This window comes from Macaca fascicularis, chromosome 4 (assembly GCF_037993035.2).
Source record: "Macaca fascicularis isolate 582-1 chromosome 4, T2T-MFA8v1.1".
NCBI lineage: Eukaryota > Metazoa > Chordata > Mammalia > Primates > Cercopithecidae > Macaca > Macaca fascicularis.
The window spans coordinates 124,927,026-124,944,578 of record NC_088378.1 but is presented as its reverse complement, the minus strand read 5'-3'; the positions used below and the strand labels follow the sequence as shown (position 1 = coordinate 124,944,578).

At 38.5% G+C, this 17,553-nt stretch overlaps 2 protein-coding genes across 20 annotated transcripts in view; one reads left to right on the top strand and one right to left on the bottom strand.

The window, feature by feature from the left end:
* CYP39A1 (cytochrome P450 family 39 subfamily A member 1) overlaps positions 1–3,831 on the bottom strand; it is a 105,182-nt gene extending 101,351 nt beyond the window's left edge. For all 4 annotated transcript variants that reach the window (XM_005552813.5, XM_045390230.3, XM_074037841.1 and 1 more), the window contains exon 1: positions 3,498–3,831. Coding sequence is in view for 3 of the 4 variants with exons in the window: in XM_045390230.3 (XP_045246165.1) it covers positions 3,498–3,674 (177 nt within the window). In the remaining variant the exon portion in view is untranslated. The remainder of the gene's footprint in view (positions 1–3,497) is intronic.
* Positions 3,832–4,071: 240 nt separating this feature from the next.
* The window catches only part of SLC25A27 (solute carrier family 25 member 27), a 41,530-nt gene continuing 28,048 nt past the window's right edge, over positions 4,072–17,553 (top strand). For 5 of the 16 annotated variants that reach the window (XM_074037842.1, XM_065543940.1, XM_005552806.5 and 2 more), the window contains exons 1-5: positions 4,072–4,388; positions 6,923–7,114; positions 10,061–10,145; positions 13,424–13,546; positions 15,816–15,928. In XM_074037842.1, coding sequence (XP_073893943.1) covers positions 4,286–4,388; positions 6,923–7,114; positions 10,061–10,145; positions 13,424–13,546; positions 15,816–15,928 — 616 coding nt within the window. In that variant the 5' untranslated portion in view covers positions 4,072–4,285. Of the gene's footprint in view, positions 4,389–6,922; positions 7,115–9,523; positions 9,628–10,060; positions 10,146–13,423; positions 13,547–15,815; positions 15,929–17,553 lie in introns of all 16 variants that reach the window. The other 11 variants (XM_074037850.1, XM_074037843.1, XM_074037852.1 and 8 more) reach the window with 6 other exon arrangements.

Below are 17,553 nucleotides of genomic sequence, written 5' to 3'. Positions count from 1 at the left end.
TAACTTTCTTAGAGTGCCAGAAATTTTATCAATGTCTCATTCTTAAAAAATGGTAAATTTTAATCAACAAAAGACAGATATAACCAGGCAATTTGAAGCATAAACAAAATCCTCTGTCTCAATTATAAAGTACAAAGTATCAGGTTTGCAATATGGGTTTTTCTTTTGTAATAGAATTTCGTAACTAAAGATTGGGTTCTAGCCATCTCAAGGCTCAACTCAGGTAGTAGTATTCACTACCAAGCTGACACGGTTGGTAGCAGAATTTAGTTTTTCACAGGCTATAGGATTGAAGACCTTTGATTTTTACTGGGGCTGGCCAGGACCTCCCTCTATTTCTTGCCTTGTAGTCCTCTCTATAATGACAGCTCTCATCATCAAAGAGTGTAAACTAGGAAGGCAATTGAGTCTGTTATCAAGATGAAAGCCCTAATCACAGAAGTAACATCAGATCACTTGTGCCATATTCTGTTCATTAGAGGTGAGTCACTAGGTTTTGTTGACACTCAAAAGGAGGTGATTACACAAGGGAATCATTGTAGGATCATTGCAGGCTATCTTAGAAATCTGACTACCCCATGTCTGTCGATGAGGAAACTTATTAAATAAATGCAGCCATATCCATGCATCTTCAAAGAAAAGAATTAGGAGTTCTATATGGTACTAATATGTAAAGAGTAAATACCTATTGACAAAGGAATAGTGTGAATAATATGACATATTCTGCTTATAAGGTGGAAAATAATTCTATAATTCTATTTGCTTGTATACAGTTAAAGAAAACATGAATCAACATATAAGAAATGAATTACAGGGTTGCCAAGGTTGGGAGTGAGGAGTGAGAACTGGGTGGAAGGGAAACAGAGGTTGAAGGGACTTTTCCTGTAGTTTTTATATTTACAATTTTTTGAACCATATAAATGCATAATCTATTCAAAGATTAAATACAAATAATACGAAGATTATTTTGTGGTCACCAAAGTTGTCTCTTTTCAGTATTCTAGAGGGGCATGAGAAGCTGAGAGTATTAGCTAATGATGGAATTTTAGAAGTTTTTTCTTGAAGGTTCAATATGCCATAAGTAGTGTCTTATGCGGTTGCCATTTAGATGCAATTTCGCATCAAGTCTACTGAGTACCTGTTGCAGCCACTGCAAAAACTCAGAATGGAACCTCCCACCCAAGATTTGGTTTGGATGTCAAGACAGTGACTACATTTACACACACACACACACACACACCCCGACCCCCCGAGAGGGTATGAAGAGGTTTATTTCATACATAATGACACTTCTCTGGGGAAAGTAGGGCAGTCCTCTCAAGCTGATCTGAAAATGATTTGAGAAAACAGTGAAGAAAGACAGGTCTTAGGGTTTTATTATGGTTAGGGGGTAGGCTGGTGTGAGCCTTCCTGCATGAAGGTTGGGGTTTGTGCGGTTTGAATCTCTCCTGGCACCAAAGGTGGGAGCACCCTGGCTTTTTTTTTTTTTTTTTTCAAATCATACTGCCCAGATTAAGGGTACAAGAAGAGGCAAGGGTGAACCTTAAAAGCTTTTAGTAGTAAAACATCAAATAAAGCAGTCGTATTCTTTTTTTTAAAGAGACAAGGTCTTGCTCTGTTGCCCAGGCTGGAGTGCAGGGGCTCAGTCATAGCTTACTGGAACCTGGAACTCCTGAGCTCAAGCAATCCTCCCGACTCAGCCTCCCGAGTAGCTGGGACTACAGGCGTGTGCCACTGGACCAGGTTAATTTTTTTTATATTTAGTTTTTGTAGAGATGACGTCTTGCTATATCTCCCGGGCTGGTCTTAAATTCCTGGCCTCAAGCAATCCTCCCATCCCTGCCTCCCAAAGTGTTGAGATTACAGGTGTGAGCCACGGAGTCCAGCAATAACTTGTTTTGTTTAGTCAGGATAGCAACAGAGACCTCACAAATATTTAGCCTTCTGACACAAGCTTGTAAAAAAACATTCCTTAAAAATTATCAAAATTATATGCGTAAAGAAGGCTGTGGGAGACAAAGGAGTATTTCTTTAGGAGATATAATTTTTCATCTATCAGACAAGCAAAAATTGCAAAGAATTATGGCATTCAGTGTGGCCCAGGATATGAGAAGTTAGGCAATTCCATACAGTCAATGGAAAATAAAAATTGCATATTCATACACCATTTTCCAAAGGTAACACCTTCATATAAACAATTTCAATGTGCATGTCCTTTGACTCAGCAATTCTACTCCTAGAAATGTATTCTGAGTAAACAATCAGATAAATGCAAAATGTACAACCACACAATCAATACATGCACACACACACCCAAGAATGTTCACTGGAGCATTGGTTGAGAGAAAGAAAAAAGGTTGGCAGCAACCTATAAATCCAACTATTGAGATTTAAGTAAACTAGTGTATCCTCCTATGACAAAATATAGCCATAAAAGGAAGATTCAAAGTATTTCATGATACAGGAAAGTTATTAACATTATATGTTAAAGTCGAAAGGACATAAAAGAGTATTACACTATTATTCCATTGTTGTTCATTAAATAGTTGTAAATACATAGGAAAAAGACCAAAATAATATAAATACACTAAATTTTTACAGTATTTCTGGTGTGATATGCTGGGTTATTTTTATTTTCATCTTAGTTCTCTTTAATTTTCTATACCTTTTTTACTAAATTGGAATCTCAGAGATTTTGAAGGTAAATGATCAGTGGCAAAATAATGCTACTACGTATAAATTAATTCTACAAATTGGGCTAACCAGAAGGAAAACGGGCCACCACAGAAAGTATTATAATTCATAAGAATAATGATAATTAATATGGTACAAATTTATTAGACAATCAAATATCATAAAATCTTTGTGACTGGAAATTGAATAAAAGACTTAAATTGAATTAACTTAAAAGACATTAATAAAGGTCTGTTCCTTAAAGTGCTCAGACATTTAAAAGATACTTTCAAAACAAAAACATCTAGTACAAGGAAGATTACTAGTCTCCTCAGGCCGTAGTGAAAATGGAGCACATCATCATCAAATAACAACGTCAGCTAAAAATACAGAGCCTGTTTATTTTGTATGAACCAACTGTGCAAGCAATTTGTGCAATACTTTGGTGTTAACTCCGATTTGGATACGAATTACTCATTTTCACAAACTTAAATTGGATTACACTTTATCTTTCCCAATTACTGCAAACATTTACTGAACACGTATACATTTGGAACTTCGATGAAGTAAAAACATGAAAAGTTAATCTCTACTTCCAAAAATGTAGATGCACGCTGCAATTGTATGTCATTTCTTTCGCAAAATTTTGCACAGAATACTGCTGTTAATTGTTAGTAGAGGATTTCAGAAATGACTAGATCCTTTAGTTGAGGCAAGCAGGTATGTTCCCCGTGTTCTAGCACTGCACTTAGGAGCCAATGAAAGAAAATTTTAAAAAGAAAGCAGAGTCTCCTCTGGAGACCCCGCCTGCCACGACCACATACCTTGATTCTTGCTTTCTCTATAAATTCTAGAGGGGCTTTCCCAAACTCAAATCCAACTCCAATCCAAGGAATCCAGCCCCTGATGCACGGGGGTCTACGCAAATTCTTCCGCTGAAGGAGTAAGAACAGAGCAAGGCAACCCAGGATTATAATCACTGTTGGGAAAATTAGTTCCATGTTTTTGTCCGGCACCTTCCAGAATCAGAGAAGTGTGAAATAGTCCTGCCGTCCAGGCACTTGCTTCTTTTTTACGGGCTACGGAACCTGCCAGGACTCTCAATCTTTCTGCTGCAACTTTTGCAGCTCTCCTTCGTAACTGTAGCTTCCTTTCTCTGTCCCAATTTTTAGGTGATTTTTGCATTGTCGTTCCCTCCCACTTCCACTTCTCTTTGAATCTCAGCCAGCGCGGAAAAAATGCAGGGAGGGGCAGGGCAGGGCTAGGACTGACGGGCTAGAACTAGTCGCGTTGCTATGGAGACCGGAGGCGGAGCCGCAGCGGGCCCCGCGGCCGGCCAATCAGAGACGTCGCGGAGCCCGGCGGACTACATTGCCCAGTAACCTCCTGGGCTCCGCTGTGTTTTCCTATTCTGGGGTGCAGGGGGCAGCTGAACCACTCCAGCCTGGGACTGCTAGGAAGGTTGCGGGTCCGCCCGGCCGAGCCGAACGAGGGAAATGGTCCTCACCCGGCCACTCGCCGGTTGAAAAGGGGCCGCCCTGGCAGGGAAGCGGCAGCCGCGGCGCGGTGCAGCGGCGAGAAGGGGTGCGTTTTCGCCTTGCCCTGCTGCTGAATGTCCGTCCCGGAGGAGGAGAGGCTTTTGCCGCTGACCCAGAGATGGCCCCGAGCGAGCAAGTTCCTACTGTCCGGCTGCGCGGCCACCGTGGCCGAGCTAGGTACCCGGCTGCCCACGCCTGGGCCTCCCGGGCCAGTGGCACGCGCCGCGCTGGGGGAGGGAGCGCGGGCGGCTTGGCGCCCGGCAGTGCGCATCGGAGAGGTCGCCCCTTCCACGCCCGCCTGGCGGAGGTGGTGGTGGAGGCCAGGCCCGCGGTGGGAGGAGGAGGGATTGAGGTCTCCACGGCCTTTTCCTTCTAATCTCGTCTAATGCTTCCCTTAGGCATGTGCTGTGGTGCTTGAATGTTGTACTTTGAGAAGCCTCGCCAGCTGTCATTCCTCTGTAGGAATCATTTTCCTTTTCATGAGGATGACCTTTTTAAAAACGTAATCTGTTTTCCATCGTTACTGAAATAATCTCTGTGGTTTATAGTCTTACACAGCCACACTGTCATTATCTTGTGGGTCCAAGTTGTGGACCTACCTTGTGGGACTTCCGTTATTAACCTGCCACTCACAGAGCATTGACTTAAGCATCCGCCAGTTACTTGACCTCTCTGAGTGTAATTCATCTATACTGTTTGCCTTGCAGGATTCTGAGAAGTCAATAATATATGATTGCTAAACCCAAGGCAGCACACCAATTAGTTGCGACATTTTTATAATTACTACAATACCAGGGACTGTGGATATATATTTGAAAAGACCCAGTTCTGACCTTCTTACAGGCTGCTGGGGAGACAGAGAAAGAGAATTATAATGTGCTACTTGTTATAATGAAGATATTATTAGGTGTCATAAAAGCATAGAAGAGCAGCCACATCTGCCTAAATGAGTCAGAAAAAACTTTAAGAGGCCATCTAGAGCGGAATGATGATGCCCTTGAATGAGCAAGTAGCGTTTATTCCAAGGATTTTGTGAGTAGTGTACTCATGTGTTTCCTGTGAAGCCTTAACTGTGTATTTTAAGATTACCCTTATATTTTCTTGCCTGTTACAAAAAAATAAAAAGAACAGTTCTGATGCGTTATCATTTGTAAATGTTAGTTGGTCCTATTTTAAGAGTTTATTTTTTAATTCTAGCATAGCCAGCCATGATCGGTTGTTTTGTGCTCTTCCATTTTGCCTTTTAGCCCCTCTATTTTTTAATGTCTCTCCTTTCGAAAATGATGGAGAATTTTTAATTTTCATTGTTTTTACTGAAATAAAATTCATCAGCTTAAAAAGATCGAAAAGCAGATTGCTGAATGATATTTCCAGGTTTTATTTTTAACTGATATGTCCCCCCTGCGACTCAATGGCTTTTATACAGGGCTGTTCCTCGTTAAAAATTCATGGAGAGAGTGGTGTGGGGAGAGTGGATGGAAATCAAAATGTGGGATGGTTTTAAGTACAAATCACTTCAGGAACCTGAAGCATCATTTAGGAAACCAGCAAGAAAATAAAACTTATTCTGAAAGACATAATCTGTGTAATATGGAGAATCCTATTAAGATTTTTCAGGTTTCATATGTCAATAAAACATTGTTTGAAGTCTATGCAAGCTACTTCTGTTCTAGGGAAACTGTCAGCAAGATACTAACTTTTCCAAAAACCAGTGGTAAGATTTAATATTCACTTCCCTTCCCCACATTGTTTTCTCTTGGAAAAGGTATACTGAGGTTTTGTGTCGGGTGGTGGTCATTGAAAAGTCTCATATAATGTGAGTAATGTTCATGAAGTTGTCTGAACGTCATTATTTTAATTATTCAGGACAGTTTCTTTATAAAGTTATGAGCTTTATCTTCCTTATGTAGGCCATGTAGCTTAACTGTATTAAGGTAAAAGGCCTATCTCTAATTTAAAATTTAAAACCAAAAAATTTTTCCAAAATACAGTTAGTACTTGTAAGGAGGCCATGAGTAGGCCTTGCATATAATTTAGTGCTGGAAAAATAATTCCATCTATGCTTTAATTGAAAGAATATTGAGCTTGTGACCCTTGCATATAAAAGACAACATTATAAACTCCATTACATTTTCTGCATCTCAAACATCATGTCAGTGATTCATCTGCATGTGAACATCATCCATGAAATTATAGAATTCAGCTTCCTCTAGCATTTATTGTAGTACATAAGAATATATAGTGCAGTATTCTAATGTAACATTAGATCTCAAATAATCATGGCTGCAGTCAAGAGGATGGTACAGAATATGGATAAATTATTTCCCATTGAAAAGCAAAAATTAATGACTAACAGATATTAAAGTGAAATTTCTGAATAGAAAGAACCCAAGGCTTGTCATTTTTATTTTATTTTATTTTATTTTATTTTATTTTATTTTTGCCAGTGGTACGAGATGCTCTTGCATAGTGATTCTTAAATTTGGAACTGTGTGAGAATCAAGTTTCTAAACTCTCTTCAACCTACTGAATTAGAATCCATGGGCATGGGGCTAGGAAATTTCTAATTTTTAAAATTTCCCTAGCTGATTCTGTTATATTCTAAAATTTGAGAACAACCAGTCTTGGGAAAATATTACTCCTATAATTTTAGATTTTTGTTTGTTTCTCTGAATGTTGTGGGTTTTTCCCTGCATTTGTGTTTTTGTTAGCAACCTTTCCCCTGGATCTCACAAAAACTCGACTCCAAATGCAAGGAGAAGCAGCTCTTGCTCGGTTGGGAGACGGTGCAAGAGAATCTGCCCCCTATAGGGGAATGGTGCGCACAGCCCTAGGGATCATTCAAGAGGAGGGCTTTCTAAAGCTTTGGCAAGGAGTGACACCGGCCATTTACAGACACGTAGGTATTTATCTTGATTCTAGCTGGTAAGTTTGTTATGAGTTATGTGTTTGTCTCCTGTGCTTTTCTGTTTGTCCAAAAACAAGCTAGTTTTTTTCTCCTACTGAATCAATAACTGAACACATACAGCACATAGTCTTTTTTTATTATTTATTTATTTATCTATTTTATTTATTTATTTATTTTTTGAGAGTTGCACTCTATTGCCCAGGCTGTAGTGCAGTGGTGCCATCTCGGCTCACTGCAACCTCCACCTCCCAGGTTCAAGCAATTCTCCTGACTCAGCCTCCCGAGTAGCTGGGACTACAGGTGCACGCCACCACACCCAGCTAATTTTTTTTCTTTTTTCCTTTTTTTTTGTTTTGAGAGAGTCTCTCTCTGTTGCCCAGGCTATAGCACAGTGGTGTGACCTCAGCTCACTGCAACCTCCATCTCCCAGGTTCAAGCAATTCTCCTGCCTCAGCCTCCTGAATAGCTAGGATTACAGGCGCACACCACCACACCTGGCTAATTTTTGTATTTTTAGTAGAGATGGGGTTTCACCACGTTGGTCAGGCTAGTCTTGAACTCTTCATGAAATTTTTGTATTTTTAGTAGAGACAGGGTTTCACCATATTGATCAGGCTGGTCCGAAACTCCTGACCTCAGGTGATCCACCTGCCTTGGCCTCCCAAAGTGCTAGGATTACAGGCATGAGCCAATGTGCCTGGCCAGAACACATATAGTCTCTTAAGAAGAAAAAACTTAACTACCAATTATTATTAAGAAGTTACTGTCCTAAATTTTTAGAAACGCATACTCACGTATTTAGGGATGAACTGTCATGAAGTCTGTAAACCACTTTAAAATATTAATTAAGCAAAAAACAATGAAGCAAGCCAGGTATGGTGGCTTATGCCTATAATCCCAGCAGTTTGGAAAGCCAAGGCAGGATAATTGCTTGAGCCCAGGAGTTCGAGACCAGCCTGAGCAAGATGGCAAGACCCTGTCTCTACAAAGAGTAAGAAAATTAGCCAGGCAAAGTGGCACATGACTGTAGTCCCCACTACTCAGGAGGCTGAAGTGTGAAAACACCTCGAACCCAGGAATTCAAGGGGGCAGTGAGCTTTGATCCTGCCACTGCACTCCAGCCTGGGCAATAACACAAGACCCCATCTCTAAAAAAATTAAATTGGGCCGGGTGCTGTGGCTCACGCCTGTAATCCAGCACTTTGGGAGGCACAGGCGGGTAAGATCACGTGAGGTCAGGAGTTCGAGACTAGCCTGGCCAACATGGTGAAACCCTGTCTCTACTAAAAATACAAAAATTAGCTGGGCATGGTGGTGCATTTCTGTAGTCCCAGCTACTCAGGAGGCTGAGGCAGGAAAATCGCTTGAATCCAGGAGGTGGAGGTTGCAGTGAGCCAAGATCATGCCATTGCACTCCAGCCTGGGTGACAAGAGTGAAACTCTGTCTCAGAAGAATACAAAATAAATTTTAAAAGTTAGACAGTTAAGGAAATATAGCAGAAATGTTAGTGGTTGATAAATCTCAGTAGGTAGAGATAGAGGGAGTTATATATTATTTACTCTTCAGTGTTTGAAAATTTTCTTAATAAAAATTTGTATAGTTTTAAGAAAGAAAAAAATGAATAGCCGATATCATTTTTCTTCACCTAAGAACTTTAAACACATTTACATTTTTCATATTTTTTGAAAATTAACATATTTATTACAGTGCCAAATCTCATGAGTCTCTGTCTCATAATCTAAGACCAGGCTACTCTGAAAGAGAACAGAGTTCACTGCCTAATCCAACACTGGCTGTAGTGTAAATGCAACACAGGTGATTTTTGCCCCGGTTCCAAGGCTACCTAACTAGCTATGTGGGCCTTAGTCACCCTTAAAGGAAGATGGTTGCAACTATGCCAGTGAGAACATTTTTCTGCTCTGCTTTCACAGTGACACTCACAAGAGGAGGACTTGACTTTTTAGCTTGTGTACGGGAGAATCTAAAATTGGCTTCAAAGGAGGTAGGATAGGTTTGGCATTTTTCTCCTCATAATGTTTCCTGAAGCATGAAAGGATCCTTGATCAGAAAAGTGCTCAGTTCTAATTTCTGATATTTGCTGGCTTAATATTTTTAAAGACTCAGTTCTCCAGATGAGTCAGTTAGGGTGTATCATCAAAAACTTTCTAGAATTGTGTGCAGAGACTGTTACTGGTTTTGCAAGTTGTATATTTTTGAGTATCTTAAAATACTTCATCAACTTTCTAAAACATTAAGAAAAGCTCTCTATACAAATACCATGTATTGATTTTAATTATTTTGTTTTCCATCGTTTTAAAAATATTTTCTCCTTTGCATCCCATTATTATTTTGAGTTTCATTTCTTTTCATTTGTAGTTTGTTGTTCATTGTATTGTTTTACAGCTAAGATTCATTTCATATGTTTGATACTTGGCTGAAAAATTACAATAAATTCTCCAATGAAATTATGTATCTTTATGTAATGAAAATACCTGCTGTGCACCAAGGTATGTACTAGGGCACCTGGGGTAAGTAAAAACAAACACACAGAGCCTGCCTAGAGAAGCTCATGGTCTGATGGAAAGATAAGCAAGAAAAGTTAATTTCTAATCAATATGATCAAAAGGTCAGAGAGCACTTTCTGAAAAACATGTTTTTGAGTTGAGTCCTGAAAGACAAGGACATGTTAGTAAAGCAGAGAAGGGAGAATTCATTTTGGAAAGATCAGACAGTATGTGGGAAGGCAAGAGTCTGAAAAGAACATGCCCCATTTGGAGAAGCATCAAGAAACCCACATGTCAGAAGCATCGGCCCCATGAGACAAAGACACAGCTAGAGAGATTGACTAGGCCATGTCGGAATGTCCTCTTATTTTATATAGACATAAGCATATAGATACATGTAGCCAAAGTTACCTTTTTAATGATCTTTTTTACACAGTGTACTCCGGAGGTCGAATGGTCACATATGAACATCTCCGAGAGGTTGTGTTTGGCAAGAGTGAAGATGAGCATTATCCCCTTTGGTAAGTTTTGTTTTGAAAATAACATGCTGTTGCCCCAAATGCCTTAATGTTTATTAGGTTTATGTAAAATTGTACATTTGTACCCAAATTGCCTTAAAATAATTATGGACTTAAAATAATAAATAATTACAATATAAGTCCATGTAATTGAGCATTTTACTGCACATGGTATACAGACATACATGTACATATATATATAAGGTGCATATATAGAGATATTTAATATTTTACTGTTGAAAGAATTCTTATAGAGTACCTTTTTATTTCTCTTTTTATTAAGAACTCTCGGCTTTAGAGTCAGTCAGGGATGGGCTCAAATTCCTGCTCTACTACTGTATAACCTGGACAAACTGCTTCACCTTTTTTATCTTCAGTTTTCACAGCTATAGAAGTAACACTAACCATTAAGTGTTTTTATAGGACTAGGTGAGATGATTAATGTAAGTGTATATTATTTAACAGAAACTGAAAAAATCGGTTACTATAAATAATATACATAGAGTGCCTATAAATAAATAGAAATATAGAAAACACAGGCTGGGCACGGTGGCTCATGCCTGTAATCCCAGCATTTTGGGAGGCCAATGTGGGCAGATCACCTGAGGTCAGGAGTTCGAGACCAGCCTGGCCAACATGGCAAACCCCTGTCTCTACTAAAAATACAAAAAATTAGCTGGGTGTGGTGGTGGGGGCCTGTAATCCCAGCTCCACAGGAGGCAGAGGCAGGAGAATCGCTTGAACCTGGGAGGCGGAGGTCGCTGTGAACTGAGATTGCACTATTGCGCTCCAGCCTGGGCAACAGAGCAAGGCTCTGTCTCAAAAAATAAAAAATAAAAATAAAAAATTTTATGTATATAATTATAATATATAACCTCTCAGCTGGACCACTGCCACAGCCATCTAACTTGTCTCCTCCTTCATCCTCAAATGTGTACCCGGTATCCAGAGTGATTTATTTGAAACACAGATATTAACACGCTATTGGTGTCCTTAAAACTTGTCACTGGCTTCTAATCACCCACAAAATAAAGTGGAAATTTTGGAATGTGACTTAGAAGATCTGCAAAATCTGACCTGTGCCTTCAGAGAACTAAGCAATTCATTGATTCTCTTGCAGAGTGGTGCACTAATGAGCTGAAAGATTCCACTGCCTGCACATACCAAACTGTTCTTCACCTCTGTGTGTGTGTGTGTGTATAGAGAGAGAGAAAGTGTGTGTGTGTGTGTGTGTGTATATGTGTGTATATATATATATAGAGAGAGAGAGAGGGGAAAAAACACAATAAACTAAGGAAAAGATTCCAATAGGCAGTTCACAAAAGAAATATACATGTTCATTAAACATTAAAATGTTCAAACTCACCAATAATCAAGGGGATTAATTAAAACTAACTTTAAGCTGTTAGTGGAAATATAAGTTATAATAGTCTTTCTGGAGCATAAATTACTTGTTAACATTTTTGAATGTGTAATCCTTTAACCCTTTGTGATTATAATCATTTATAAATGCTTCTACATATACATCAAGATAGATACAAAGATATTGACTGTAGCAGTGTTGATGATAGAAATTTTTTTTTAATTTAAACTATTGATTGGAAGCAGTTAAGTAGGTTATGATATATTTATGGCATAACACAGCTATCGAAAGCATGAGGTAGGTTTCATGTGACTAGCATGGAAAGATGCCTATAAAATCTTTCTTAGTGTTAAAAAAATCCAAGTCACAACTATAAAAAAAAGGGCAATATATAGTTTCACCTTTCAGGCCATATTTCTTTATCCTGTTTTTGAAAAATTGTAATGTACTAAGCTATACTAATTGCTTTCCCAAAGTCAGTTATGGAATAGAAGATTAATAGTCCTTGCATTTTGGAATTTCTTCCAGAAGGCAAAGGTTTAAGTAAAAAGTTCAAAGGAAATATTATACCAGAACTTTCAGGGTGGGTAGGTTTAACGTCCTTTTGACCCAATCAGAACAATTTATTCGGTAATTATGGTATGCCAGTCTTATACTTAATACTGAGGCTGTAGTAATGAAAAAGAAATAATCCTGCTGTCATTCAGCTTACAGTAACAGTCGATGAATAAACAATTAGAATTATGTAAAAAATACAGAAAAAGAGTGGTTTTGAGAGATGCAAAGAGAAGAAAATATGATACTGTGCTTATCATTGTGTGGAGAAACAGGCATTTTCATAGGTTGCTGGTGGAAGTGCAAATTGATAAAGGTTTTCTGGAAAGCAATTTGACAGGCTCTAGCAAATGTTATGTAAATGTTCACATTTCTTAAAATTATGCTAGTTAAATAAATTATGGCATATCCATAAAATGAAATACTATCGAACTATTAAAAAGAATGAGGCTGCTCTATATGATCTGATAGGGATAACCTTTAAGATATGCTGTTAAGAAAACAGTGTAGAACACTGTACAACTTGACATTCTATATTAGTGCTTTTACAAAGGAACATTTGTACAGATATGCTTGTGTATGCACAAACTGTCAGTCATAACTTAATGTTTAAGACTGTGGGCTCTACATGCAGGCTGTCTGGATTCACATCTTGGCTGTCCCACTCATTCGTTGTGTGATTTGAGCTGTCATTCAACTGCTCCGTGCTTCAGTTTCCTCATCTGACAGAGAGAATGACAGCACTGTCACGAGGGTTGATATGAGAATTAAATGGTATTTTTAAAATGCTCAGAACAGTGCCTGACATGAGCATTCAGTGAATTTGTTATTATATCTGGCAAGGGGTATAATAAAATAGTAGTAGTGATTGCTTCACTGGAGGGGAGCTGGGCATAGGGGTCAGAAGGAGACTTTTCTTTTATACCCTTTTATAGTTCTTCAAGTTATTTTAAAGTAAAAGGAAATAAAATATTTATTTTCCCCGAGACTACTGCAGTAATCTGGGTTAAAGGTGACTGGAGTCTAGCCTTTGTCTGTTAGGCTGACTACATCTACGCAGTTTTGATTCCCCTGTAGTTGGAGTTAAACTACAATTATCAATTCAGATGTGTATATCTTTGAAACAACTGCTCTTTCCTTTGGATTTCAGGCCATATAAGGCCTGAAATTTTCACTCCTTATACTCCTTTAACCTCCCATCAGTAAATAGTCAAACTGTTTACTCTGTAACTTACTTGGGTATGCCCTTTTCTTTACTTGATCTGAAATCTCTTACCTAGGCCCTGTACTAGCTCAGTATTGGTTCACTGTAAAATTCATGAAATTAATGGAAACTTTAAAAACAATTTCCTTCTACAATTAGGAAATCAGTCATTGGAGGGATGATGGCTGGTGTTATTGGCCAGTTTTTAGCCAATCCAACTGACCTAGTGAAGGTTCAGATGCAAATGGAAGGAAAAAGGAAACTGGAAGGAAAACCATTGCGGTAAGTTCTCCAATTAACCAATACTTCTCTTTTTCCCTTGGCCACCATCTTATTTTTAACATGTACCTGGTAGAATTATCATCCAATATGCAGTAAAGATATTACTTCTGACTTTTTTAATTTGGAAGTTCATTAAGAGGAAAACTAAGCTGGATCTTTTCTTTGCACTAGAAAGTGTACATGTTCTATACCAGACAAATTATATGTGTGTGATATTCTTTGCTGGTTTTTCCAGCCAAGGCTAGACTTGTCCCCTACTGCAGGTTAACATAAACAGTTTGATTATTAAAACTTGCCCTGGTATGAATCTCAATTTTGCCATTGTGGCTTGGTGTTGTGGAAGTACTTAACATTTCTGGTCTCTTGGGTTTTCATCTTTATAAACTCCCTCAAAAGGCTGTCATGATGGTTAACATGCCTGGCTGCTCATTAGTGTGAAAAACCTTGCTTTCGTTCCCTTCACCCTGCAGGAAGAGAGTAGCAGGGTTAACGTTGCATATTGTCCCAACTTTCTTGTTGAATCTAATTCCTTCTTCATCTTGAAGCCCTCTTTTTCCCTAATTTAAAGGAATTTTTAAGTATGGCTTTGGTATATAAAATCCTCCCATTGCATTACACTATATTATTGAAATCCGACTTTCTTTCAAGGGTTCCATGTTCAACAGTTTATTAAAATACTACTTGGTTTCCCCTGGGAGAGGGACAAAATCATGCAGATGGATAGACCTTTCCCAGAAAAAAGGGAAGTACAGGATGACTTGAGCTGAGTACAAAGGGAGCTGCTCCTCCGAACCCTCCAGGTCTGCAGCTGAGCCAGAGGCAAAGGAGGGTTTGGGGCCATCTTCACCACTGACCACTGCTCTCTGCCCCTCTTCGTGTAGCTGACTCAGTGGAAAAGGAGGCTGGGCTACTGCAGCCCAGGGTCCCCTTCAGCCTTCAAAACATGGAGAGAACATGCACAGCACAGGAGAAAAGGGTACCACTGTGACTTAACCAAGTAGTTTATAGAACCCCAGGGCCCAGTTTGTCATCTTATAACAACTTCTAATGACTAAGTAACAGGGAGAAGTCACGCTGCCTTCTTGGATAGGAGGAGAAAACTGGTTATTAGGATCCAGAAATATCTGAGTTTTTAACTGATCCCTCAGTTTTTTCCTCTCTGTTCTTAATGTTGGAAATTTTTGGTTTGAATACACCTAATGTAGTGCATTTTAATAATCAAACTCTTTATATTAACCTGTAATGGGGACAAGTCTATATACTATAGTAAAGAGCATGAACATCGAGATGAGACAGCCTGGGATTCAAAGCCAGTCTTTACCACATCTTAGCTTTGTAATCATAGTCAAATTCCTTGCCCATTTTAAGCCTTGGTTTCTTCAAATGTAAATTAAAATCATATTATCTATCTCATGAGTTTTCAGTATTAAAATGCATGTCATGTATATTAAATACTTGGCACTTAGTGCTCCATAAATTTTAGTTACAGTGATCATCATTCATGATCATAACTTCTCATGTAGCATAACAGCAATAAATATGTGACATTGTCTTTTTGGTGAGATTCAGAGAGTGTGATGCCTGAGTAAAAGCCACACAGGCTAGTAAGTGGTGAAGGTGGCATTTGACTTCAGGTTTTTCTGACTGCATAAAGCTCAAACTTTTTTTTAATGCCAGAGGATTCCGTATTTGGTTTATGCTTCTTCAGCACCGTTCTTCATCTATCTAGAGAGAAATGAGCAAGATAGTCTACTAAATTTTCTTGAAGCTAAAATTCTTCCATTTTAAGAACTCTTATTATGAAATTGTCCTTTTTACTTCTTAGTCTGTCATTTTTTATGAGATTAATTGTTGTTAATGTCATTATTTAATGAACTCTAAAAATTTGCAGGTCCCTTCCATCACCAGTAAAATTAATTCAGAAGTCTGATAACCTTTGGTTTTCTCCTATAATTAATATGTGTAGTGATAATATAAAATATCAAGAAAGGTATTTTTATCTGTTTAATAATCTTGAGAAGATGACACAGTTTATAAAGATTTCCATTAAAAATGTTTAAGTCAAATGTTGGCTTTTTTTCCTAAAGGATTATTATGTTTATCTGTAAATTAGACTTACGTAGATTGCTTCAATTTCTAATAATTCTGGATAAATTATATCTGGATGTTACTTACTCCAGATGATAAGAGCTGTAAGTGAAGCTTATCCAGTTGCATTTCATACACAGGAATATATGGAGTTTTCACATTTTGTTATTATTCTCCTTAGATTTCGTGGTGTACATCATGCATTTGCAAAAATCTTAGCTGAAGGAGGAATACGTGGGCTGTGGGCAGGCTGGGTACCCAATATACAAAGAGCAGCGCTGGTGAATATGGGAGGTAATGGAAACTTTGTTAAATTCTAAAAAGTTCTAATTGCCTTCATAGTTAAAAGCACTTAAATTAGAGAAGTGAAAATTTATGTTTTATTTTTATTTATAATATATTGGTGACCATATATTGTTGACCAGCTGTATAGATTTTCTAGGTCATAATTGAATATTTTCCACAGAGCATATTTGCTTCATTCTACAGTGATGTATGAAAAGGATTTACTAAAATAGGCAAATTGTGACAATAAGGAGACAAGGCCAAACTATTTCTAAGGTCCTCCTCTCTAGTCCAGACTTTCCTTTAAGATTAAAACCGATAGATACAGCTATCTGATCGTTGTTGTATCCAGACTGTCCAAATCTTTCCCCTGGCAATCCTGCTCCCATTCCTAACACCCCAGGCCAGAAACCTGAATGTTCTCTTAACTCATCCCTACCCCTCACTTCTCATATTCACTTACCAATTCTGTCTCCCAAATATTTCTTAAAAGTTTTCCCCTCCAATACCTACTACTTCAGTATCCTTAAAATGACGATTTGTACACCATCAGCCTTGAAAACCTCTCAGCTGGACCACTGCCACAGCTATCTAACTCGTCTCCTCCTCCATCCTCAAATATGTGCCTGGTATCCAGAGTGATTTATTTGAAACACAGATATTAACACGCTATTGGTGTTCTTAAAACTTGTCACTGGAATATAAATAGCATTTTTAGAGTTCCAGTAATATAGTACCTAAACATCAAAGGAAGTCAATCTTTGTGTGAGAAAGAAGCTAGAAACTCTTCTTTCACACCATTCTTTCTACATTCTTCATAATCTCAAAAATATATCACCACTCTTTCAGCTGTACAAGCAGAAACCTAGGCATGATTTTTGGCTCTTCTTTTTCATTTGCTCCATTGCTTATATCCAAGCAGTCACCAAATCCAGTCATTCCATCTTCCAGATATATCCCAGACTCATACTTTTCTCCATCCCTGGAGCCATTCTGTTGTCCAAGTATTATTTATTCCCTCCAACTGGACCACTATAGAGGCCTCACAACTGGTTTTTCCATATCTACCCCATTCCCATTTTGCCCCACTATGCCTTCGAAACTGATTTTACCAAGATTATCTTTGCTGTTACCTTATTTTTTAAAATTTAAAGCTATCTTCATTTTCACCATCCCTATAAATGGTGCCTCTGTCCTTTAAATTGTTCACACTCAAAACCTTGCAGTTGTCTTTGATTTCTTTCTACCATTCTGTATTCAGTCTGCTGGCTGATCCTGTTGATTCTTCAAAATTTATCCAGAACTTGACCAGGGCTCCACGACTCCCTTATTCAAGTCGTCATCGTCGCTTACCGGGATGACTGCTCTGCCTTGTTTTCTTGTAGTCTACTCTTAATAGAACTATTGAGTTCTTAATAGAGTTCTCAGTAGTTCTGTTAAGTTCTAAATAGTAACCTGGGGCAGTCACTCCTCTGCTCAAAAGCCTCCCCTGGCTCCTGACGCTCTTCATCATCTAGACTCTGCTACTCCTTGCATATTCTGCTGCTGCTGGCCCAGTCTTCTGGCTGTTCCTCTACCACCACAAGCTGACCCCTGACTCAGGGTTAGAAAGCATACTGTATTTTTGCCTGGGG